General features: G+C 39.9%; 1 protein-coding gene and 1 pseudogene across 1 annotated transcript; both read left to right on the top strand.

Moving 5' to 3' along the window:
- The first annotated feature begins 1,717 nt into the window (after positions 1-1,717).
- LOC137096481 (U5 spliceosomal RNA) lies at positions 1,718-1,849 on the top strand (annotated as a pseudogene).
- A 5,166-nt stretch (positions 1,850-7,015) lies between these two features.
- On the top strand, positions 7,016-22,417 carry LOC132765421 (SUN domain-containing protein 3-like). Its single transcript, XM_060759711.2, has 13 exons — positions 7,016-7,179; positions 8,083-8,177; positions 10,193-10,306; positions 11,220-11,304; positions 11,995-12,065; positions 13,471-13,526; positions 14,585-14,625; positions 16,065-16,224; positions 17,298-17,382; positions 18,905-19,020; positions 19,489-19,656; positions 20,645-20,734; positions 22,274-22,417. The coding sequence occupies exons 1-13, from the start codon at positions 7,055-7,057 to the stop codon at positions 22,415-22,417; spliced, it is 1,350 nt and encodes a 449-aa protein (XP_060615694.2). The 5' UTR covers positions 7,016-7,054.
- The last annotated feature ends 2,603 nt before the right edge of the window (positions 22,418-25,020 follow it).

Below are 25,020 nucleotides of genomic sequence, written 5' to 3'. Positions count from 1 at the left end.
ATTACTGCAGATGCAGGCTGTAGCCAGGAAATCAGAAGACGCTTACTTCTTGGAAGGAGAGCAATGTCCAATCTCGATAAAATAGTAAAGTGTAGAGACATCAGACTGGCAACAAAGATCCGCCTAGTCAAAGCCATGGTATTCCCCGTAGTAACCTACGGATGTGAGAGCTGGACCTTAGGGAAGGCTGAGCGAAGGAAGATCGATGCTTTTGAGCTGTGGTGTTGGAGGAAAGTGCTGAGAGTGCCTTGGACTGCGAGAAGATCCAACCAGTCCATCCTCCAGGAAATAAAGCCCGACTTCTCACTGGAGGGAAAGATACTAGATACTGTTTAATAAAGTTGAAGTACTTTGGGCACATCATGAGGAGACAGGAAAGCCTAGAGAAGACAATTATGCTGGAGAAAGTGGAAGGCAAAAGGAAGAGGGGCCGACCAAGGGCAAGGTGGATGGATGGCATCCTTGAAGTGACTGGACTGACCTTGAGGGAGCTGGGGGTGGTAACGGCCGACAGGGAGCTCTGGCGTGGGCTGGTCCATGAGGTCACGAAGAGTCGGAGACGACTGAACGAATGAACAACAACAACAACAATTTTGGCCAAAGGATTGAATGAGCAACCTCACTGTAAGCCACTCTGAGTCCCCCTCTGAGGATGAGAAGTATAGGATATAAATGTCTGAAATAATAATAATAAACCTCTGAATTTCATATTGTGGATACTGATACTGTCAAAATTGTTCACATCGCCTACCTCTTTTCCATTCCCAAATCCAAAATCCCAGTGACCATCAAAGACAGAAGTAGAGAAAGGAGTAAAATCTATTTCAGTGTCTGTTGTAAGGCTCTTCTACTCCACTTCCTCATTTATGCAGATGAATTTCATAATTAATGAAAGAATACAAAGGTTTTCTGAAACACTTCCATCTTTCACCCATCTCATTAGTTTTGTTTTGAAATGAAATGGAAGCCCATGTATCCTTCAAAGCATCTTTTTTGAGAACAATGGATAAAAGGAATATGCATTGAAAAAATAAAATTGCATTTGGACAATAAATAAACATGAATTTACTGCATTAATAACTGTTTGCTACAGACAGATGCTAATTCAACTACGGTACTTTGTTATTGTCATATTTTGCTAAATGGTTTTTATCTTGATCAATAATTACTCTCAAATTACTTTTAGAAAAACTTTATATTTTTGTATAAATGTTATAGTTATTTTTTAAAATGTTCACAAACAATCATTATTGAGAGAGAATGAGTATTTATCATACATACTTGTCTTTTTAAAAGGAACTGCACTAAATACATTGGGTAAATGTTTAAGGATAAATTCCACAATAGGTTCTTGTAGGTTTTTTCGGGCTATGGGGCCATGTTCTAGAGGCATTTCTCTTGACGTTTCGCCTGCATCTATGGCAAGCATCCTCAGAGGTAGTGAGGTATATCCTCACTACCTCTGAGGATGCTTGCCATAGATGCAGGCGAAACGTCAGGAGAAATGCCTCTAGAACATGGCCCTATAGCCCGAAAAAACCTACAAGAACCTAGTGATTCCAGCCATGAAAGCCTTCGACAATAAATTCCACAATGTTTGTTCATTTTTCAAGAATTTGGTATTTAAGAAGTACATTTGTGATTCAGAAAGATAGCCCTTCTATGCAATTATGCCCATGTTATTTCAAAATAATTAGCGGACAGAAAAGGTTTGTGTATACTCTGGTTTCTCTTCAGATCGTATAAATATTTTGCCTTTTACTAAGAAAAGGTTTGTGTAGAGTGATCTTGAATAGTTTAGTCATTGCTAGTGGGGAATTTTTAGAGAAACCTGTGTCTAAACACATGTTAACTCCTTTCTGTCAGGCTTACTAATGGTATATTACCTGTCTGAACGTTAATTTACATGAACCAGCATGTAAATTAAGATCTTCTGGGGAGGCCCTGCTCTTGGTCCCACCAGCCTCACAAGCGCGGCTGGCAGGAATGAGGGACAGGGCCTTCTCAGTGGTGCCCCCTGGGTTGTGGAACTTCCTCTTAGTGACACCAGAGCAGCTCCCTCTCTATTCACCTTTAGGAAAAGAGTCAAAACTTGGCTCTGTGAGCAGGCCTTTGGAAACTAAGGCAATGCAGTATTTTTGGATCGAAACCTTGTGCAATTGACCTTGGAACAGACTCAGACCATGAACTTGTATGGCGTGTTTTCTAAGTTTTTAACTTTTTAAATCTGTTTTAACTCTGTTTAATATGTTGCAATTTTTAAAATGTTTAGGTGATTGTGTTGAGGCATGGCGTTGTACCATTGTAAGCCACCTTGAGTCCCCTGACAGGGTGGAGAAGGGCGGGGTACAAGTATGGCAAATAAATAAATAAATACATTAACTGTAAAATAACCCAAAGGGCTTTCATTTTCTGAGCTAGGCAGGGGATACACCAGGCAGCGTGGCGAATCTGGCAGGCAGCAGGTGAAACAGTCGGCCCAGGCTCCGTATCACCTTGATGGCCGCTTTCTCCATCGCACAGTGGAAAGTGTTGATGCCCGGATTCCCTTAGTCTGCCTCCCGCCCAGATCCACAGCTGTTTCAATACATTGCAATGTTTTAGTGCTAAATTCATAGACACAGTAATTACTACATAATGTTACCATGTATTGAACTGCTTTTTCTGTTGATTTGTTGTAAAAGATGATGTTTTGGTGCTTAATTGGTAAAATCATAAGATAATTTGACATTTAATATGCTTTCCCTTAATCCCTCCTTATTATCCAACATTTTAACTTATCCAATGTTCTGCTGTCCCCGTTTATGTTGGATAAGCGAGACTGTACTTTATGTATCTATCTACGGTGATTCATAAACAGGATGCCAACTACTGTCATCCAGACTTTCTGGACATACTGCTGGTATTTGCTGCCTGACATCAGCAACAGTGCTGGATAATTCAGGAGACATGAAAGTCAGAGAAGATGCTGCTTCTAGTATAGGCGAGAGAGCAATCCCTAATCTGTTGCTGACCTCTAGTGGGAATAAGGAAATATTTCTACTGCTTTTGGTCTGACAGTTAAATGTATTGGGGGGGAAAATATTTTTATGCTTTTATGCTTTTTACTACTTTATTTTATGCTTTTTATTACTTTTATGCTCATATACAGAGGCGGCCCTAGGTAATTTTCAACAGTAATTCAAACAGTATTTCCCCCCCCCCCCCCCAGTGGTGGCCCTAGGTAATTTTCAACGGTAAGCAAACAGTATTTTGGTGCACCCTGTCCCCAACCAATCACTGATATATATTTTCTGTTCGTCATGGGAGTTCTGTGTGCCATATTTGGTTCAATTCCATCATTGGTGGAGTACAGAATGCTCTTTGATTTTAGGTGAACTATACATCCCAGTAATTACAACTCGCATATGTCAAGGTCTATTTTCCCCCAAGAGCGCCCCTGGGCAAAATCAACTATACCGCAAATGCTTACTTTGCGTAATGGGTTGAGCCGCCCCTGCTCATATATGCTCCCTCTGTATGACAAATCCACTGATATTTCACTCCTTGTTTTGAAATAATACCTTCTTGTGAGTAAGCCACTGTAAATGAGCTCACAGGGGTAGGGAAACAAACTGGGAAGTCAGGCAAGAAAAGCCATTTTGAATCCCCTTTGTTGAAGGAAATGAAATGCAAATGTAATAAATCCATGTATGAATGAACAACCCGATTATCTAAAAATGCAAGATATACATACTTCTGTGATAAGCTTAGCTCTGTTGTGGCCATTGGGCCATATAATATAGCAATGGCTTAAACCATAAGGAGGTTTTGTTTATGTGGATTTGGCAAACAAAATATGTGAACATAAAAGTAAAGAAGTAAAAGACAGGAGGTTTTTTCCAATATTTTGAACCATCAGACCAAAAGTAGTAGAAATAAATACTTTCCTTATTTCCACTAGAGGTCAGCAACAGCTTAGGAATTGGTGACATTCCCACCGAGATGCTGCAGTTTTGCTCTTGCATAAAGCAGCATCTTAACAGACTTCTATGTCTTAACCTGAATTCTCCATCTAATGGGGAAAGGGTGTATTAATGTTTTTTTCTTCTTTTCATGGGCATGGAAAGTTGGGGGGGGGGGGGGAACCATCAGGCGGAGTATATAAAACCCTTAGACTAAATACTACATTTGTGTGCAGTTAGTATTTAGTGGTGCAGTTTCTAGTGGATGTAATAATAATATGTTTTTATATTAAGAAATGTATCCATGCTGTTTTTGTTTTTGCATTTTGACTTCTTGCTTATTTTCTTGCTCTTTTTTTTTTTTGGTTCCTTGTCGGTTTGTTGTTAGTTTTTCTGAATAAATTATCAATGAAGAGCACCAAAAGTTTTTTTTAAAATCAGACTATTGCATGAGGCTAACAAATTGGCATTTCATCACATGATGTAGGCAAAACAGCTTTGATGACAGTCTCTATCATATAATGCGATGCACATCCCACTGCCAGTCTGTGTCGTCCCCTGGATTTACCAGTCCCTTCCTATAGAATGGAAAAACCTTCAAATAACTCACAATTCTGCAATGTTCCTGTCATCTGTGTTGGTACAATGGGTCCATTCTGCTTCTGTGCCAGCATGCAAGCAATAAAGAAACATCAAATGGCATGATTCTCTTTGTCTTCAACTCTCTCACCCCCTTCCCCACTCACTATTCCTACACTATTTCCTGTTTGATTTTTTTAAAAAAACAAAAACCAGATATATAAACGTAAAAGTTTGCCCCTGACATTAAGTTCAGTCATGTCTAACTCTGGGGGTTGGTGCTCATCTCAATTTCTAAGTCAAAGAGCTGGCGTTGTTCATAGACACCTCCAAGGTCATGTGGCCAACATGACTGCATGGAACGCTGTTACCTTCCCGCTGTAGCGGTACCTATTGATCTACTCACATTTCCATGTTTCCGAACTGCTAGGTTCACAGAAGTTGGAGCTAACAGTGGGAGCTCACACTGTTCCTTGGATTCGAACCTGTGACCTTTCAGGGTCAGTAAATTAAGCAGCTCAGCACTTTAACCCACAGCGGGGACTCCAAACAGATATATAAATATATACGCACGTGCGCACACACACACACACACACACACATGCCTTTTTGTTGCTGTTTCATTGCCAAAAATGCTCTAAAAATAAATAATAAATAATAGGGCAGTGGAAGTGCATGAAGGAAGAAGTATGATTGCATTGACAACAGACTGTCAAAGCATCACAACTGATGAACTGAAAGAGGTGTAGTATGAAAGGTGCTCATCCTAGGATGTATCAATTACACCAGTGGTTCCCAACCTGTGGTCCATGGAACTCCAGTGGTCTATAAGGACTAAAATATGGTCTGCGGCCACACCATTACTACACTATTGTAATGAGAGTGACTGGTCTCGCAAAACGCTCCAATAGTGCTGAAGCTTATTAAATATGGTTTTATGTGGGCTAGCAGATGGCGACTACTGGATGGCCTATGTTCTGTATCAGAAACTAGAGCTGATGTGGTCTATCCAATGCAATTTTCTGAATCACCACCCCAAATAACCAAACCGAATCTAAAGTTGACCAAAAACTGATTTGTAACCCTTTTGGTACTAATGTTGCGGAGTGGCCTCTTTTCAGGTGGTCCCAGATCAAAACAAGGTTGGACACCACTGCATTTCACTATGTAACAAAATTTGAAATATTTTTGTTCCTGATTTGAAAATGTTATTTCCTGTTTAATAGTGTAGCACATACTTTGAAAATAGTTATTATACTTCAGAAACTTCTGTTTTTGTGCCTGCCAAAAATGATGTTGAATTGGTTGAGACTCTACAACAGTGATTCTCAACCCCAGGTGTTTTGGCCGACAACTCCCAGAAATCCCAGCCAATTTTCCAGCTGCTAGGATTTCTGGGAGTTGAAGACAAAAACATCTGGGGATCCACAGGTTGAGAATCACTGCTCCACCAAATATTCATTGAAAAACTATAGTAAAATGTGCTGCAGGATGTCTTGCAACAACAGTGTTTCTTCAGTTTAATAAACATTTTCCATGTTTTAATGATAGAACCAATGAAGAAATGACATTTATAACCCAGGAAGAAAAATCATGTTACATAATATCTATGATAGTGTGGCTGTGATGGAATGACAGTTTTGTGCAATAAGGTTCTCAGACTAAGGCAGAACTTCAACGAAGGCAGTGACCATCTACATACAAGGCAGCACATACTTTATATTACTGCTTCTAAACAGCTGTTCAAGAATGTTGGGATGAGACAAAACATGAAATCCCTGTCCTAAAATTTGGAAACCGACACAGTGTGTTCATGATTCTGTACCAGAAGTGCATGACACAAATAGGTTTCCTTGATGTGGATAGTGATGCTGTTACGGAGTCCAAGGAGACATGTAGCAGTTATATATGGATAGAATATAATAACTTTATTGTCATTGTACATTGTACAATGAAATTAAATGCTGGGTTGTTGTATAGCCATGTTCCAGAAGCATTCTCTCCTGACGTTTCACCCACATCTATGGCAGGCATCTTCAGAGCTTGTGGACCTCACAACCTGCCATAGATATGGGCAAAACATCAGGAGAGACTGCTTCTGGAGCATGGCCATACAGCCCGGAAAACTCACAACAACCCAGTGATTCCAGCCATGAAAGCCTTTGACAACACTGAAATTAAATGCTTTCCCCAGCACATCACACACCACAAAACAACACACCCATCCCTCCATACTCCAACCACTACAACTCTGAAACAATGTAATCCTAAGTAGATTTATTTTGTGATGTCATGAAGCCATCATAATTCTCTCTCTACAGAGTTCCTTTTATGACATCACTTTCTGAACATCTGGCAGAAATTCATGGGAAAGACAATGGATATCACTTGATGCTGGTCTATTGAAAGTGAAGCTTTTCTTGGGTGTGCTGTTTTTTCATATTGATTTTTGGTGTCTATAATCCCAACAAAAGAAGAACCCAACAGATTTCTATGAAACTATAACCAGTTCTCACTTCATCTTTTCAACAATGAATGGAAAACGTTCTGTGCGAAGAAGTCCAGACCAGCGAAAACAAGTCTTTCAAGATAACTCAGATGTTTGTGATGATCGTCCCAGTGGATCATCAGGATCAGGCGGAATCCCAACAAAGAGGTAAAGCTGAGTGTTAGTCTTTATGTGTCTATTACGCAAAACAGATATAAAATAAGAAGAAAGAGCTTCTCTCTTCAACATCTTTAACTCATAAAGAACGTAGAGATGTTGCATTTCCACTAGAGGTGTTCCATAGAGGTGTTCTGTGGGGCATTCCTGCCCTGAAACAAGGGGTTTAGAACCTTTGAATTACCATAATAACATTGAATGAAATGGAGAGTATTAGAACCATAGGAGGAAATTACTTTAATGACAGCAGGAGTGTATGACCTAAATCCAATTTACTCTCAGCCTGCATAAACTCACTAGATAACTAGAACATTGTTAAAGTTAATAATCATATAGATTTTATGGATTCAATAGGTGTACTCCAATGAATCTACTAGAAATTCACTCTAATTGGAATTGCACTACTGAAATTTTTAAGGAGTAGCAGCTAAAAGAGCACAACAACAACCATGGAGGGTTGGGGACAGGCTATCTTTCTTGAATTTCTGTGCAGTTTTGAAAAGTAAAGACTTTTTGTATATATTTCAGATTTCAATATTAATGTCAAAAATACGTAGTATGATTTTATATTGGATTTGTGCTACATTAGAACAGTAAAGACAAATATCACTTAAGTAAAATAAACATTCAATATTAAATAACCAAAAACTAAAATAAGGTGTAAACACTAAACTAGTATGAGAATCAATTATTGCAACACATCCAATGAAATGGTTTAAAACTAGTATAAAAAAGGATGAGGACTAAGTACGTTCCAGTCTACTTGGAATACCGAAGCTCATTCCAGAAGCGTGTTTAACAACTGGTCCAAGAGTCCAGAACAGCCTTGATTTCCATTTTTTTTTTAAAAAAAACTGACAAATTTTCAAATATGTCATTGTGTTTGTCTTCCAGCTGGTACCTGCGCAACTCTACTGGCAATTACTCCAAAAATTCAATGACTTCATCTAGTCAAATGACTGTAGATGATGAAGAGGGACAAGATGGGGGTAAGTTGAAAGAAAAAGATTAAGCAGTTAGTTTGCCACCTTCTGGACACATGGAACTAAGACAATGTGTGGAGCCAGTCATAACTGAGTTCAACATGTACAGATTTAACAAATGTGTTGACTTCTTTTCACATCATTGCATACATAATCTTCCAGACATTTCTTGTTATTATTGTTGTTGTTGTGTGCTTCAAATCAAGTCTGACTTAAGGTAACCCTATCAAGATGTTTTCTTAGTAAGATTTCCTCAGAGAGGTTTCTTCCACTGCCTTCCTCTGAAGCTGATTGAGGACCTCATCATAATTCCATAACGAAGCATCCCGCTTTGCCGGGCTTCCAGGGAGGAAAGAGGAAGCAGCGGGGCAAAGCTGTCACCCCATGATGATATTTTCCTCACCACATGGTGAAGAATTATCATCCATTAGAGACAACACAACATGAGAAGCCACCCATGTTGCCAGGGAAGCATCTGGCAATGCTTTCACCCGGGTTGGGGGCATAGTTTACGCTGGAAGTCACATGACATTGTGTAATATCTGGCATTAGCCTCTGTCCCCCAGATGGAATGAAAGCATTCTAAGATGCTAAACTCACACTGTCTAATGAGGTTGTAAGAATGACTTACTCCTGTAAGTGGGTTTCCACAGCCAAACCCCCTGGTTTTACCCATTGGGTTTCCACAGCTAAATCGTTTATCAAATCCTAGCTTCTCAGAATCCCAGTTCAGCAATCAAACCACACCAGCTCTTGCAGTTAGTCCTTTACATCATCTCTCTCTAAACAGATGAGCTGTATCATTGTGCCATTTCCCTTTGATAGGTTTATCTACATAAACCTACCCCCACCCGTACCCTGCAATACTCCCTGTGAATTGACTTCTGACAGTCTTCCCAATGCATTCCATCTTCCAGGTTTTGGTTATACTCTGACTTTGTCATGCTTTAGGAAATTTTGAGAATCCTTCCAAGTTTACGTGGGGCTCCGATTCAAAGTGATCTGCTATCCAGATGTATGCCATTGCCATCACTCTCCCCTTGCACTGATTACAACAAAGAAAGGGAATGGCTTGTGCAATGGTGCCCCGTGACTGCTCTTTGCCAGATATGGACCTCCATCCAAGGCACTGCCTCTGCTGGTGTCTCAGCGAGAAGGAGGGGAGATTACCCCATCCTTGCTGATCACACAAGTGCTCCATTCTGACAACAGCAGAAAAACCACAGTGTCCACATACTCAGATGCAACTCCATGGCCAGCTAGGAGTGGTAGTGATGGAGACATGTGGGAGGTAACAGCACAGTAGGTGACGAATTCCCAGACTGTCTAAACCAGGGCTCCTCAAACATTTTAAACAGAGGGCCAGGTCACAGTCTCTCAAACTGTTGGAGGGCCGGATTATAATTTGAAAAAAAATGAATGAATTCCTATGCACACTGCACATATCTAATTTGTAGTGCAAAAAACACATAAAAACAATACAATTATTAAAATGAAGATTAATTTTAACAACTATAAACTTGTTAGTATTTCAATGAGAAATGTGGGCCTGCTTTTGACTGATGAGATAGGGTTGTTGTTGTTGTTGTTGTTGTTGTTGTTGTTGTGTGCTTTCAAGTCATTTCAGACTTAGGTTGACCCTGAGCGAGGGCTGGGTAAATGATACTGGAAGGCCGTATCCGGCCCTCAGGCCTTAGTTTGAGGACCCCTGGTCTAAACAGTGGTCCCAGATTAAGCATATTTGTTTTGGATCCAGGGTTGTTCTAAGGCAGAGTTACATCAGGTTAACTTGCCTGGTGTAGATGAGCCCTATCTCCTAAATTGATGGCAAAATCCTGATAGGGTGGATCACAAACACCCAATGTGTAACAATAAAGAGGGGAAAGAACAAGAAGTGAGATGGAAACAGAAGGAGAAGACAACTAATTCCTCTGATAAGACATGTTTAAATTTTGGACATAATTATTCAGTCTTGGATGCTGGTGATGCCTGACTGATAATGAGATGACATTTCTTTACAGGACATTCATCAGACAGATGCCCAACAGCATTCACCAGAGAGGTCATTGCAAGAGAAACCAGCTCTAGCACCTTGTTGTCAAGGTCATCTATAGCATCTCAGAAGAGTGTGCTAAGTATGCATTCTGCCACCTTTTAACAGTAGTGGTCCTTCCAGATATGCCTTTAAATGTGGATCACCCTACCTAATGCATGGCGTTTATGCGAAGTGTCCATGTGACATTTGTGTTTTCCCATTGCTTCTTCCACCTTTTAAGCAAATGTAGGAAAGGACATATTAGCTGCTTAGCATCTTCTGCTTGGTAGCACTGGGAGCAATTCGCTTTACAGCACTAACACAGAAACTTTCTGCGTGTGTGAAGTATCTTAGAAAATGGATCACTTTTAATCACTCTTGATATTTGACAGAGAATGAATTGGCATTGATCAGTGATGCTGCAACTACAGTCTACATTAAGTGAGGAGATGCACTAACTGACCACTAAAGTCAGTACAACCCAGCGATTGGCTTCTACAGGCACATCTACACACTAGAATTAATGTAGTTTGACACCACTTTAACTGCCATGACTCTATACCATGGAATCATGAGAGCTGTAGTTCTATAATTTCTTTAGCCTTCTCTGGCAAATAGTGCTGGTGCCTCACCAAATTACAAACCCCAGGATCTCATAGCATTGAACTGTTGATATGTTCAGAAATAGAATACAAGTGTTATACAGTATGTAAATCTAGAAGAATTGTCTCAAAAAAGATTTCAACAAGATTACATCATAGTGTAGACTCATATAATCTAATTCAAAGCAGATAATCTGGATTCAAAAACTGGATTATATGGCAGTATAGATCCAGCCTTGGAGTTCTTTATTTGCATCTCAGATCTGAGATTGCTCTCTCCTGGATCCAGCCAGCTATCTCAAAGATGAGAAATAATAATACTAACTGGCCTTGCGGGATTGCTGGCATTATTTAATACATCTCGTGTAGTCTGGGCTTTTAAATGTTTTGTTATTTCATTTTCCTTTCCAGAAACCATATGCAACATTCCTTGCCTAATGCTAATGGTGATTTTCTGCATCCCAAAATATCTTTTGCAAACCTTCATCTGCACAAAGTAAGTGTGAGTGAGATCCATGAAAGTATCTTGCATTTTCAATAGCATTCATCTCAGAACCCCTACTGGATGAAATACAATTTGAGATTTCTTCGTGCCGTGAAAAAAAATCTTCCTCCTTATCTGATTTTTATTTTTTTTTTGTCAAAAACTACAATTCCCATAGTTCTAAAACAGCATAGCTACAGGGCATACTGGCTAAGAGATTTGGTGAGCTTTAGTCCAACAATATAACTTTCCCATGTTCTATTTGATTAAAATAAGAAATGCTCAACTTGCAAGGTTATGTCAACAAATTTTGGAAGTGACTTTGGGTCTTCAGTGGTAAAGCTCTGCACCAAGCCTTGCATTTAGAAAGTCCCAGGTTCCTTTCTAGGCAGTACTAGGAAATACCTTTGTTTAATACAGCACTTGAGGATTTTTCTTTTTGGGACAATGATGTCACATGCAACATTATTTTATGTCAGACAAGGAAAGGGTGGAGAGGAGCAGAGATGAAGGCAGCGCAGCTCATGTAACATCTAATGAATGACTCAAAATGATAGCACCTGTTTCTTCCATCTTAGGTCCAATGTCACTCTTCAAGAGATATCAGAACATACTTACACTTTTGTGAGGACTCCTTCCATAGTTGGTTCCCCATACTTGTTCTATCCGTTTCATGACAACACTGCCTTGTTTCCTCTACAGAGACCAATTCACTATGGCAAACTTTATAAAAATTTCAAGGTTCCTGATAATAGCAGTTCCAGTCATTTGTGGTGAGTGTTCATAGTTTTTCATTCAAGTATCTTACTGGTTCATTCACTGACCTAATATAATGAATTCCATGGCCCCTTCTATACTGTCATATAAAATCCAAATTATCTGCTTTGAATTGGATTATATGGCAGTGTAGGCTCAAATAATCCAGTTCAGAGCAGATAGTGTGGCTTTTCTGCTTTGATAATCTGGATTATATGGCAGTGCAGAAGGGGCCTAAGGTTCATTCTGGCAACCTAACCTATTTTGAAGTGCTTGCAAGTAAGTAATGACATAGTGCAGAGCTTTTCAAACATTTTATGTTGATGATATACATTTTGGACATGCGTCATTTCACAACAGAGGGATTCGGTTTTACTAGCAAAACAGAGGTTTAACCAACCCTTATAAGACACAGAGACACAAACAGAAATTGTAATAACAAAATGAATGGGCGCATAACATATCTCATGAAAATCTTTCATTTCTTTGTTTGAAATATATGATTCACTGCTCATTTCAAAGGAGCCCCCGGTGGCGCAATGGGTTAAGACACTGAACTGCTGAACTTGTTTGACTGAAAGGTTGCAGGTTCGAATCTGGGGAGAAGCATGAGCTCCCTCTGTCAGCCCCAGCTTCTGCCAAGCTAGCAGTTCAAAAACCTGCAAATGTGAGTAGATCAATAGATATCGCTCCGGTGGGAAAGTGACAGCATTCCATGCAGTCATGCCAGTCACATGACCTTGGAGGTGTCTATGGACAATGCCGGCTCTTTGGCTTAGAAATGGAGATGAGCACCAACCCCCAGAGTTGGACACAACTGGACCTAATGTCAGGGGAAAACCTTTACCTTTACCTCTTATAGAGGAGTAGTTCTCAACCTGTGGGTCCTCAGGTGTTTTGACCTACAACATCCAGGAATCCCAGCCAGTTTACCAGCTGTTAGGATTTCTGGGAGTTGAAGGCCAGTAGGGAATCACAAGTTGAGAACCACTTAAATAGAGGTTTCTCATTAAATTCACCTACATATACCTACTCACTGCAGCCAACACACTAACATGTCATAACGCACAGATGGGAAGCTCTGGTGAGAGTTTGAGTTCTAGGCTCTGGGAGGTCAGGGTTCGAATCCCCATTCAGCCGCAAAAACCAACTGGGGATGACTTTGGTCAAGTCATATTTCTTCAGCCTCAGAAAAAGGCAATGGGAAACCCCCTCTGAACAAATATATAATCGGATTGGCATAAGTTGGAGTCACCTCAAACGTACAAAACATATCACTTGTTAAAATCCTGCAGGTTTAATTGGAGGGAACGAAGCATTGCTAGAGATTACAATTTTTTTCCCTTTTAAGTAAAAACATTTTGTCCCACTGTGATAATGGTTATTGATTATCAACGAGCATTGTTCTCTTATCTCCTACAGGTTGCATTTATTGCTACTGTCAATACCTGAAATTAACAGATGTTCTCTCATCACAGGTGAGCAACCTTCTGGGCTAGGAAAAAAAAACCCTGAAAGTTTCCTTAGCACATGGATAAGAGACCGCCAATAAATTCGTGGTACTGTAGGCTATATTTTGGAGGAAGAATAACAGCATCATGAAGTTGGAAGAGAGCTCGTGGGCCATCCAATCCAACCTCCTGCCAAGAAGCAGGAAAACCACATTCAAAGCACCCCCAACAGAAATTGGCAAAACCTCTATTGATAAGTATTCCTTGCCTATGAAATCCCAATGAAATTCATTGGCACATACGTATATATACATTCTCTCCTGGCTTCCTGCTCTCTTTTCCCCATCCTCACCCATTTTGGAAGGAACAAATCTAAAGCCTAGGGCCCTTCCACACAGCCATATAACTCAGAAGATCTGCATTGAACTGGGTTATCTGAGTTCACACTGACATATATTTCAGTTCAAAGCAGATAATGTGGGTTTTTATTCAGCTGTGTGGAAGGGGCCATAGTAATGCCATCTGAATTATCTCTCCTTATAAATCATCCAGAAACTTTAGATCATCTGGAGAGGCCCTGCTCTCAATCCTGTCTTCCTTGCAACTGGGACGAGAGACAGTGGTGGCCCCTTGGCTATGGAACTCCCTCCCTATGGATATTAGATCGGCCCCCTCCCTCCTGACCTTCAGAAAAAGAGTTAAAACTTGACTTTTTAAACAAGCGTTTGGAAATGCAGCGGAATAGGTAATTATGAAATAGGAAGAATGAAAATGGAATTAGTAATTTCATAATTACCTATGCTGCTGGATAATGATTTTAACAGGATGACACCGGTGATCATATGTTTTTAAATGGTTTATATATGCTCTTTTATAATGTTGATTTGAATGTTTCTGTGAGCTGCCTTGAGTCGCTGTAAGGCTGAGAAAGGCAGGCTACAAATGCCATAAACAAACTAATAAATAAATAAATAGCTCATACTGTGAGCAGCATTCCTACCTCAAGAAATGGGAATCACTTTCCCTGAAAGGGTCCCATATCTTGCTAATACTTGATATCTATCTTCTTGTTTTCACTCTGATAGGAGCTGGCACTACAGTATGAAAGTGAGCTGAAATCACTATGGTAAGAGGGTTTTAAAGACCCTGCTTAAATCCTGCTTACACTAGCCTAGGCATTACTTCTTCATGGAAAAAAACATTATGGGTGCATATACTATTTATATTGTAAAATGGTGTTTGACACCAGATCATTTGTCATGGCTCAATGCTATGGAATATGTAGATGCGCCAGTACTCTTTTGCACAGAAATTTAAAGAACTTGTAAAATGACAACTCTCACTATTTCATACCATTTGGCCATAGAAGATAAAATGGTGCCAAACTGTATTCTACAAGTATTCCCCGGCTCTGGAATACCCTCCCAAAAGAGATTAGATTACCCCACCCTTCAGTCCTTCCGTTCCAACCTGAAAACATGGATGTTCAAACAGGGCTTTGACCCTGAGTAAGCTGAATGGGCACATATGAAGCTGACACTTGGCACCTTGTGATCTGACGCAGCTAGTTGTACCTACTGTTGTTTTAAATCTGTATTATTTTGATTTTATACTACATGTGTTGATGAGAGTTATAATTTTATGTGACTCGTTTTGTACTTTTGTACCATTTTAACCTGTTGTATGTTATATGTGCACCCTGGATTGCCTTGTATGCTGCCCTGAGTCCCTTCAGGGAGATGGTGGCGGGATATAAATAAAGTTTGTTATTATTAGTAGTATTACAATGTAAATGCACCTTAAGAAAACAGCGGATGGGCATGTGCTGTGATCCTATTATTAGGACTGAAGCATGGACCTCAGGAAAGTATGAAAGGCAATGGTTATAAAGCCAGTAGGGTTGTTGTGAGTTTTCTGGACTGTATGGCAATGTTCCAGAAGCATTCTCTCCTGATGTTTTGCCCACACCTATGGCAGATATCTTCAGAGGTTATGAGATCTGTTGGAAACTAGGCAAGTGGGATTTTATATATCTTTGGAATGTCCAGGGTTGGAGAAAGAGTTCTTGTCTGTTTGAAGGAAGTGTGAATGTTGCAATTGGCTACCTTGATTAGTGTTGAATGGCCTTGTATCTTCAAAGCCTGGCTGGTTCCTGCCTGGAGATATCTTTTGTTGGGAATAATAATTTCTCAGCCACCCTGAGTCCCCCCAACCCCGGAGGTTGAGAAGGGCGGGGTATAAATGTTTGAAATAAATAAATAAATAAATTGGTGGGCATTGGAATCTACCAAGTGCAAGATATATGTCTTAATTTCTAGAAGCTGTGGGAAAATCATATGCAATGTCATAATATTTTGTCACTCAAGAGAACACACCTCTGAAAACTAGACAACATTTGGCATTATAAATTATACATATCATATTGTTTAGTTTCAGTCTGAGGAAATTCACAAGTATTTGCTGATTTTTTTTCCCTTCTGTGACAGTAGCACTGCAGATTGCAGCATAGAGTTCTGCCAACGGACTAATTTCTAACCCTACCGTTTCCCCTTTCCTCATTCCAAGGAAGTCTCAAAATGGCCTTCAAGAACAAATCCAGGAAATCTCAATAATTAAAAACCAGACAGCACATCTGCAAGCTGAGATGAAGCGCATCCAGAAAGGCATCCCAAATTCCGTAAAACAAATCCTCAAGGAAAGTGACATCCCAGGAGAGAACAAAGATGTAGGAAACTGGAAAACGATTCTTAGAGTTTTCTGTACTTTGCTAATTTCTGTTTTATATGGGGATATGCCTTCTCTTTTGTGTGCATTCTGCAATCACTTCCTAGCAATGTCTGAAAACCCAAAAGAGATTGAACTAGGTTTGTTCCCATGCCCTAACACAATTTTCTTGATATTAATGCTTTAAGTTTTCAAAGCCACTGACATTCTTTAATGAAAGTCAATGGTTTTCACATATTGTAACCTCAGAATATATATTTTTTTCTAAATTAAAAAAAACTCTTGGTTAATGCAAAAGATTCTGGGCATTACAGTCGGCCCTCCATATTTTCAGGTTTCACTTTTGTGGATATAATTATTCACTGATTTGATTCAAACCACCGGAGGATCTAGAAATACCTAGAAAGAATCTCTCTAGGAATCTCTTTGGTCTTCCAAGGTGACTCTTCGATAACTTCTGGATCATTCTGCAGGATTTGAACCTTTCCTGGGGCCCTTCCCCACAGCCCTATATCCCAGAACATCAAGGCAGAAAACCCCACAATATCTGCTTTGAGCTGGGTTATCGGAGTCCACACTCAGATAATGTGGGATTTTCTGTCTTGATATTCTGGGATATAGTGCTGTGGGGAAGGACCCCCAGTGTTCTTTTAACCAGGTTAAGTGGTTTACCCTGGGTTCAATCGATTTCGCCTCTGTGTGTTGAATGAATGCACAGGACTAATGCAATTACTACACTGCATTATATGTTAGTGCAGATGAGGCATTTGCCTGTCATGTTCCTGTATCCTATATTTATGAAGCAAAGGTATGTAGTGCTCTGGGTCCCCTAACAGTTACGGCATAGCTTCAAAACTGTGATGACCGATCCTTGAATAATGCATTCTTGCTTAAGAAGCTCTTTTCTGAACCAGACCAAATGACAGTACACTTTGTAAGAATCACAGCAGTGGTAGGTTCTGATTCCTAAAGTCAGAGGTCTTGTCATAATTTACATTACAGAATATATGGCATTGATATTTGGAATAATCGTGCCTTTTAGACTAATCTGATGGGTTTTCCATTTCTTCACAGCAAGTGCTTGAAATGATTAATCAAGCTTTTAAGAAGACGTATGAGGATCATGTACAAATGCCTGATTGGGCTCAAAAAACAATAGGTAATGGCTAACTGTTTACATACTTCCTTTTGAATTAATGTGTTTTTCCTTCCTTCTTCCAGTTTAGCAAGCCCAGTAAGGTAGATATCCTAAGTATGCACTTAGAACAAGGATGGGAAATGGGTGATACTCTAAATATTCCAGAGAAGCAGAACAGCTCTTACTGTCAGGAAGTTGCTGAACCACACTTCCTATCATGCCTCACAATTGCCTAGGATGTCTAAAGGTGATGGGAGCTGCAATCCAACAATATCTACAGACCTATGCAAACCTTAACCCCTGGTTAAAAATGACATTGAATTGAAATCCATGAAACTCGCTATTGAGTAAACACATAGGACTGTAGTAGAAGTTATTTCATGTGACTCAAACCATACTGGCACTTTATATTATACTGGCACTCTGACCTGGGCTGCCTTCGAACTCATGACCTCTCAGTCAGTAGGGATTTAATGCAGCTAGCTGCACCACAGCCTGGTGAAAATGTGGATTATTGGCTTAAAGAAAATTTCAGTGCTACAACTTTAGAGATAAAAATTATAAAATGATGAACAGATGATGCCTGGCCCCAGCAAAACTAGCTAAAATGTATAAGGGAAAAAACAGCAAGTGCTGAAAATGTAAACAGGAAGGAACTTTCTTCCACATGTGGTGGTCCTGAAAAAATCAAGAGAATTCTGGGACAAGGTACAAAAACCGTTGCACTAAATTTTTCAACCAAAGGTACAGTTGTTACCTGAATTATTTTTATTGGGAGTGTCAAATAAACAAACAAAATCATTAAACCACAATAATAATAGCAGCAAGAATACCATGTGCCCAGTTCTGGAAGAAGGCACACCTCCCAACAATAGAAGAATTGATGGTTAATGCCTTTATAATAGCAAAAATTGCCAAATTAACAATAATGAACAAAGAAAAACACACAAAAACTTTATCAAGTACTGGAAGCCATTTCTAAGCCTTGTAAAGTTTTTTAGAAGGTTTCATAATTTAATCTGTTAGAATAGGTGTAAAGAATTTATAAATACTAAATGTCAGGCCGGAAGGAAGAATAGAAAAACACTGTAATAGAAAGAAAGAATGGAATTATACATGAATGTGTCCAATCCAAGGGATGGGAAGTCACTAAATTGGGAGGGGTGGGAGGAGAGGAGAGCATAACCAAATATTGTATAGTCATTAGGAAATATTACATTGGTTCATGCATATATACATGTATGTAGATTTGTTTCATTGTTTTTTTTATAAAAATATAAATTGAAAATAAAAAATATTGATCTGAGAGAATTTCCCAGCTACTGCTTGCCTCCAGAAAAAAAAGAAACAGTCTTCTTTATTGACTTTGTTTTTCAGCAATGTACTTCTTGAGAAGCTGATGTAACATGGAAAACGATAGACAGATAGTAACACAGGCAGTGATAAGGGGAGCCTTATGAAAAACTTCCTTACGCCTTACCAATGAATAGAGTTTGCACTTACTTTTATTCTTCTTTCTTTCCTTCCTAATATAAATCTCTAGGAGCCACTATTGATCACAGCAGGACTTCAAAGAGCTATGAGCCTGAAAATCCAAAGAGCTGCTGGTATAAATACTTGTTCATTTCTACAGCCAAGCCCCCTGATACGATTCTACAGGTACTGTGTTTTATTGACGATAAAAAGAGAATGAAATATGTTCAGAACAATATTTCAGAAGGTTAATTATATGCCATCATGCTCATTTTCACTGGTGGCTTTGCAAGATGATAAAGATAGGCAAAGCCCTCATTTGATTGTTGTTTGTCCTTGGACCCTTCTCCTTAGTGAGAAGAAGTAGTGCTGGCTCAAGTCATTATTCCGTCCGAGGGCAAGAACAAGTTGATCTCTCCTGCTCTCCATTGCATGTAGAGAAACCCGAAGGGGTTATGGTTACTCTTACTTTAAACAGATTGCCACCCTGGATAGCTCCTTTACATATCAGACTAAAACCCAGAGCAAACTCATTTGCTAGGTGGAGCCACCAATCGCTAGTATCCAAACTCTGTGAATTGCCAGTGGACTTATGTACTCACATGTGTGTCATGGGGCTGTATTTTATTCACTTGAGTTGCTTCCTGTTTCTAGCCAGATGTTTACCCAGGAAACTGTTGGGCATTCCATGGAAGTGAGGGCCAAGTGGTCATAAAACTGCCTGAAAGAATCTATCCAACTGCAGTCACAGTACAGCATATCCCCAAGGCCGTCTCCCCTGTAAAAGGAGCCACCAGCGCCTTGAAGGACTTCTCAGTTTATGTGAGTATTGACGTCTGTCTTAGCATGCACCTGTTCCTCTCGGGTATAGCCAGAGAACTCTAATTTAAAGGAAGGGGGAAGTTGCTTGGCACTTTGTCTGATGCCAACTAGGAGTACTCACTGTACCACAATCCAAGGGGTGGCATTGACTAAACCAGGGGTCCTCAAACTAAGGCCCGGGGGCCGAATACGGCCCTCCAAAGTCATTTACCTGGCCCTTACTCAGGGTCAACATAAGACTGAAATGACTTGAAAGCTTATAACATCAACAGCAATCCTATCTCATCAGCCAAAAACAGGCTCACACTTCCCATTGAAATACTAGTAAGTTTATATTTGTTAAAATTATTCTTCATTTTAATTATTATATTGTTTTAAGTTTTTTGCACTACAAATAAGATATATGCAATGTGCATAGGAACTGATTCATGGTTTTTTTTTCAAATTATAATCCAGCCCTCCAACAGTTTGAGGGACTGTGACCTGGCCCTCTGTTTAAAGAGTTTGAGGACCCCTGGACTAAACTATCTGCCAGATCTGGGACTGGGACTCTTGATGTCCGAGGAAGGTCCTGCTGTATGGGGTTACAAAGAACAATAATGTCCTTGTTCTAGATAATCTATTTTCCTCTTCTTAATTTAATTATAAATGCAGATCACCAGGCTTTATTTGGGCTATCCCCAGACTTTTTCCTTCCCTCCTTGGCTCTGACAAGGTGTCTTTGGTGTTTCCAACTTGCTTCCCAGATCTAACTCTGTTTCCCAGATGACAACTACTCTCTTTACTCATCCTCCCATTTGCGCCATATTTACTCCATCTCCTGCTAAACTGAAGGTTGCCACCAACCCTGTCTGATTCTGAATTGACCCCTGAGCTGACTTAGAAAAGCATGGCTTCCAAGGTTGCTCTGAAGCAGTGTTCTGGCCTTCCTCATAGAAGTATCAAAGATCTGTCACTGATTACTGCCGATTCTCTTTTTCAATTCCAGGGGATAGATGATGAAATCAATGAAGAAACATTGTTAGGAACATTCATGTATGATATAGAGAAGGAAACCATCCAGACATTCCAGCTGCAGGTACCCTGAAAATGGGTTCAGTGGGGAAGCGTGGTTGAAGAAACTCTGGACAGCAACGGGCTGGGCTAAAGGGGGTGCTAGACAGAGGTCTTCCAATAGAGATTGCTCTTTGAGCAGCTAAGGGGCAGTCCTAGGTTCCTTTCATACTTCATAAATATAGCTATACAATAGGCTCACATATAATGTGAGGAGTCTGTTCCAGGAACCTTTGCTCTAACATGATTATTGCATAATCTGAAAATTTACTTATTGTAATTGAAATCAATGACATCTTAGGCTTTCAGCCAAAAGAATACCATAGAATTGCTCTGGAGAACCATGGGGGATCTACACAAATACATTACCTGGGGGCATCTGAAATCCAGTTTATTCATTTCCATACTTAAGTATCAGTGCAATCAATGTTAAATGGCAACAGGAAGCCTTTCATATTATGGCACCATGATTCCATATCAGATGTTATGGTTTCATAGTAGAGAAAGGTATTTAGAATTCCTGGCTAGAAAGCTATAGTGTCTCACCAAGTACAAATATGTAGTTTATTTTCACATAATACAATTATGAGAGTTATAAAGTGGGATTAGTTTTTCCAGCACAACTCTATTATTGACTTCCACTAAAACAGTGGTTCCCAACCTGTGGTCTATGGACCACCAGTGGTCCCCAAGAACTAAAATATGGTCCACGGCATCACCATTACTACACCGTTGCAATGAGAGTGACTAGTCTCACAAAACCTTCTTATAGTGCTGAGGAAACAGGGATGTTGGGACTACCAACAAAAAGGCATGAGAGCAAGCCTGCTGACTGTTGCTTCTCCTCCTTCTCCCTCCCCGAGCAGAGCCATTCCATGTGGTGCCAGAAAGCGGGGGTGCCTTGTTGTCTTCATTTTTAAGCCTATTCCTGGGGTTATTTGGGGTGCTGATTCAGAAAATTGCATTGGATGAACCACATCAGCGCTAGATTATTAAAGATGATTTTCTGTGGGCAAGCAAATGGTGACTACTAGAGGGCATATATTCTGTACCGACGTGGTCTATCAATGCAGTTTTCTGAATCAACACCTAAAATAACCAAACTGAATCTAAAGTAGACAAAAAACTAATTTGTAATCCTTTTGGTACTAATGTTGGAGAGTCGTGCCTAGTCAAGTTGTCCGTGGTCAAAAGAAAGGTTGGGAAGCACTGCACTAGAAGCTGATCACATAATCACAATTGGAGGCCCAAGAGATACCTTGAGAGGTGTTCTCTGTACAATGCTCTAAATCAGTGGTTCCCCACCTTTGGTTCTCCAGGTGGAGAACCTGGAGACTTCAGCTCCCACAATTCCTAATAGCTGGTAAGATAGTTGGGATTTCTGAAAGTTGAAGTCAAAACACCTGGAAGACTAAAGGCTAAGAACCACTGCTCTAGGTCCTCCAGAATGAATCACCAAATCTGCAAAAGTCAAAATTGCAAATGTAGGATGATTGTACTGTACTTGTAAAGGGATGCAAGCTTCAATTTTATTTGATCTCTCTTTGCCCTCTCTGCATTTCAGAAGGAAGCCGTAAAACAATTTCTCTGTATAAAATTCAAGGTGCAAAGTAACTGGGGCAATGAGGAATTTACCTGCATTTATCGGGTCAGAGTGCATGGGAATATGCCTGAATATTCAGTCCCTTCGAAGGAAGGCCAAAAGTGAAAATCTTGGAAGATGAATAAAGGAAAACGGGAATGTGAACACTCATTGTACTGAGCAAAGTGTGAAGAGCCCACAAAACTTGCTCTGTTTTTTTTTCTAGGGGAGGGTGGGAGAGGGAAACATGGAGAGAGAAAATTTATGATTATGCCAAGATCCCTTGAGGTCAATATGTTTTGACCATGCACAAATATCTTCTGTGGTCTGCCTGAGGAATACAGATGAAGACAATGAAAGTTCCTTCAATGCAAAGCAAACAGACTGGTAAACTAGCCTTAGTTGTTTGAATATTTTTGGTTCTGACCAGTCCAATGGAAGAAGGCACTCTTCCAATAAATATTTCTCTCTGAACCAAATTATGTAGTGGCAAATGCACAATACATTAGAGCAGTATGTTCTAAAGTTTTCATGTCGGTGACACACTTCTTAAACATGCATCCTTTTGCACAGTAATTCAGTTTTACTGGTAAAGCGAAGGTTAAACCAATCCGTTATAAGAATGTAATACTATATAGTACTGTTTAAATAAGGTTTGATTTTTTTTTACACTTATGTCCTACGGCTGATTTTTGTGTAGTTTCCTCTATAGCCACTCTATGGGGTTCATTACAAACATCATTGTCAACAGATTTTCTTTTCTTCATTAGAAACGTATCCATTTTAGTGGCAATTACTGCAACTCAATCAACTGTGCACATTGTAAAAGTTTTAACAGACCTACACTTGATCAGAACCAGCCTTCTGATGGGGTGGGGGAGCATTTCTCATGTGACAGACCTAGGGACTATAGGTGACACATAGTTTGGAAAGCTGCACATTAGAGCTTTAGTTGAAATAGTCATTCTTACAGCTGTCTTCTAAAGTAATGAACATAAGCTATGCTTTGTTGATTTTAGAATATTCCATCTTTTACAGGGAGTTGAGGTAGGTCTTAGGTCATTTTTTGCATGCCAAATGTATGCTCCCAAAATGTACATTACCACTACAGGTTGAGCATCCCTTATCTAAAATTCTGAAATCTGAAATACACCCCCCAACAATTATCCAAAAGTATCCCAAATTGCCACATATGCAACAGTGACCCAGAATATGCTTGCAAAGAAAATAAAAAAGCAGCCACTACAGCTAGAAGAATGATTCCCACACTTAAACTCCCTAAACTATCACATAGCGCTTTCTTGCGCTTTCACTTGCAAGAAAGAGTTAAGGGCGCATCTCAGCAAGAGCCAGGGACATCAGGAGGAGATATGAAAAGTCCTGTATATTTCAGTTACTGTTGCTTTGCACCTGTTTGTTTGCCTACTCATAGAGAGCCAATCAAGACGTATTAGATAAGCATAGACCAAAAAGACAACGTATTAAGGAAAAGGTAAAGGTAAGTCTAGTTGTGTCTGACTCTGGAGGTTGGTGCTCATCTCCATTTCTAGGCCGGAGAGCTGGCATTGTCTGTAGATGCCTCCAAGGTCATGTGGCCAGCATGACTGCATGGATCATTGTTACCTTTCTGCTGGAGTGGTACCTATTGATGTACTCACATTTGCATGTTTTTGAATTGCTAGGTTGGATTTTTGTAAAACAATAAAACCCCACAGGCCTATTTAGGAGTTTTATGCCTAGAGCACAAACTGTCACCATTTTCACGGCCGGCAAATTAAAGCTAACCTTCAGAGAGATTCAACTCATCAGTGTGTTTCTTCTGCTTTGTCATCCCGGGTCAGAAGGAGACTTCTGAGAACGTGCAGAGTGCATGCCCCTACAAAGTCAGTACAAGAATGTTTGAGGTAAACTATTCTTTTGCCTCCTCCATCTACTTTTCCTGTTCTGCATAGAAGCTGGGGTTTTCTAAGAGGATCTGGATAGTTTTTGTAAAATTTATTTATTTTTATTTATTTACAACATTTGTATCCCACCCATATCAGCCCGAAGGCAACCCAGGGCGGCATGCAAGTCAGCAACAATTAGATGCCATGTATAAAAATAAATACATCAATAACAAGCAAAAACATCACAATACATTTAAAAACCATTAAAGCAATGAAGAATAAAAACGATAAAAACTATGTCTTCTTGTTCAAATCCTCAACTATAGTCCCGGGTGATATGGCCAACTTTAGGCAGCATTTTCCTATGTTGCACCATGTTGTAAATATATTTATTTTATGAATGATAATAATAATAATATAGCCGCCATGGCAAGTTGGTATGACATTCTGGAAGTGGCTGCTTGAAGAAGGGATACAGAGATTGGTTCTACACTAGGCATGTGCAAACTTTGGCCCTCCAGGTGCTTTGGACTTCAACTCCCACAATTCCTAACAGCCTTGTTGTTCATTCATTCAGTCGTTTCTAAGTCTTCATGACTTCATGGACCAATCCACGCCAGAGCTCCCTGTGGGCCGTCACCACCCCCAGCTCCTTCAAGGTCAATCCAGTCACTTCAAGGATACCATCCAACCATCTTGCCCTTGGTCGGCCCCTCTTCCTTTTTCCTTCCATTTTCCCCAACATCATTGTCTTCTCTAAGCTTTTCTTTCTTCTCATGATCTGGTCAAAGTACTTCATCTTGGCCTCTAATATTCTTCCCTCCAATGAGCAGTAGGCTTTAT

Source organism: Anolis sagrei, chromosome 2, assembly GCF_037176765.1.
Source record: "Anolis sagrei isolate rAnoSag1 chromosome 2, rAnoSag1.mat, whole genome shotgun sequence".
NCBI classification, from domain to species: Eukaryota; Metazoa; Chordata; class Lepidosauria; order Squamata; family Dactyloidae; genus Anolis; species Anolis sagrei.
This window is presented reverse-complemented; position numbering and strand designations above follow the sequence as displayed.

What these genes read in the sequence shown, in the direction of transcription:
- LOC132765421 (XM_060759711.2), top strand. Translation starts at nt 7,055, where the DNA reads ATGAATGGAAAACGTTCTGTGCGAAGAAGTCCAGACCAGCGAAAACAA. An exon ending in GGCGGAATCCCAACAAAGAG is followed by an intron (nt 7,180 to 8,082) that starts GTAAAGCTGAGT and finishes TTTGTCTTCCAG; the next exon opens with CTGGTACCTGCGCAACTCTA. An exon ending in CAAACCTTCATCTGCACAAA is followed by an intron (nt 11,305 to 11,994) that starts GTAAGTGTGAGT and finishes TTTCCTCTACAG; the next exon opens with AGACCAATTCACTATGGCAA.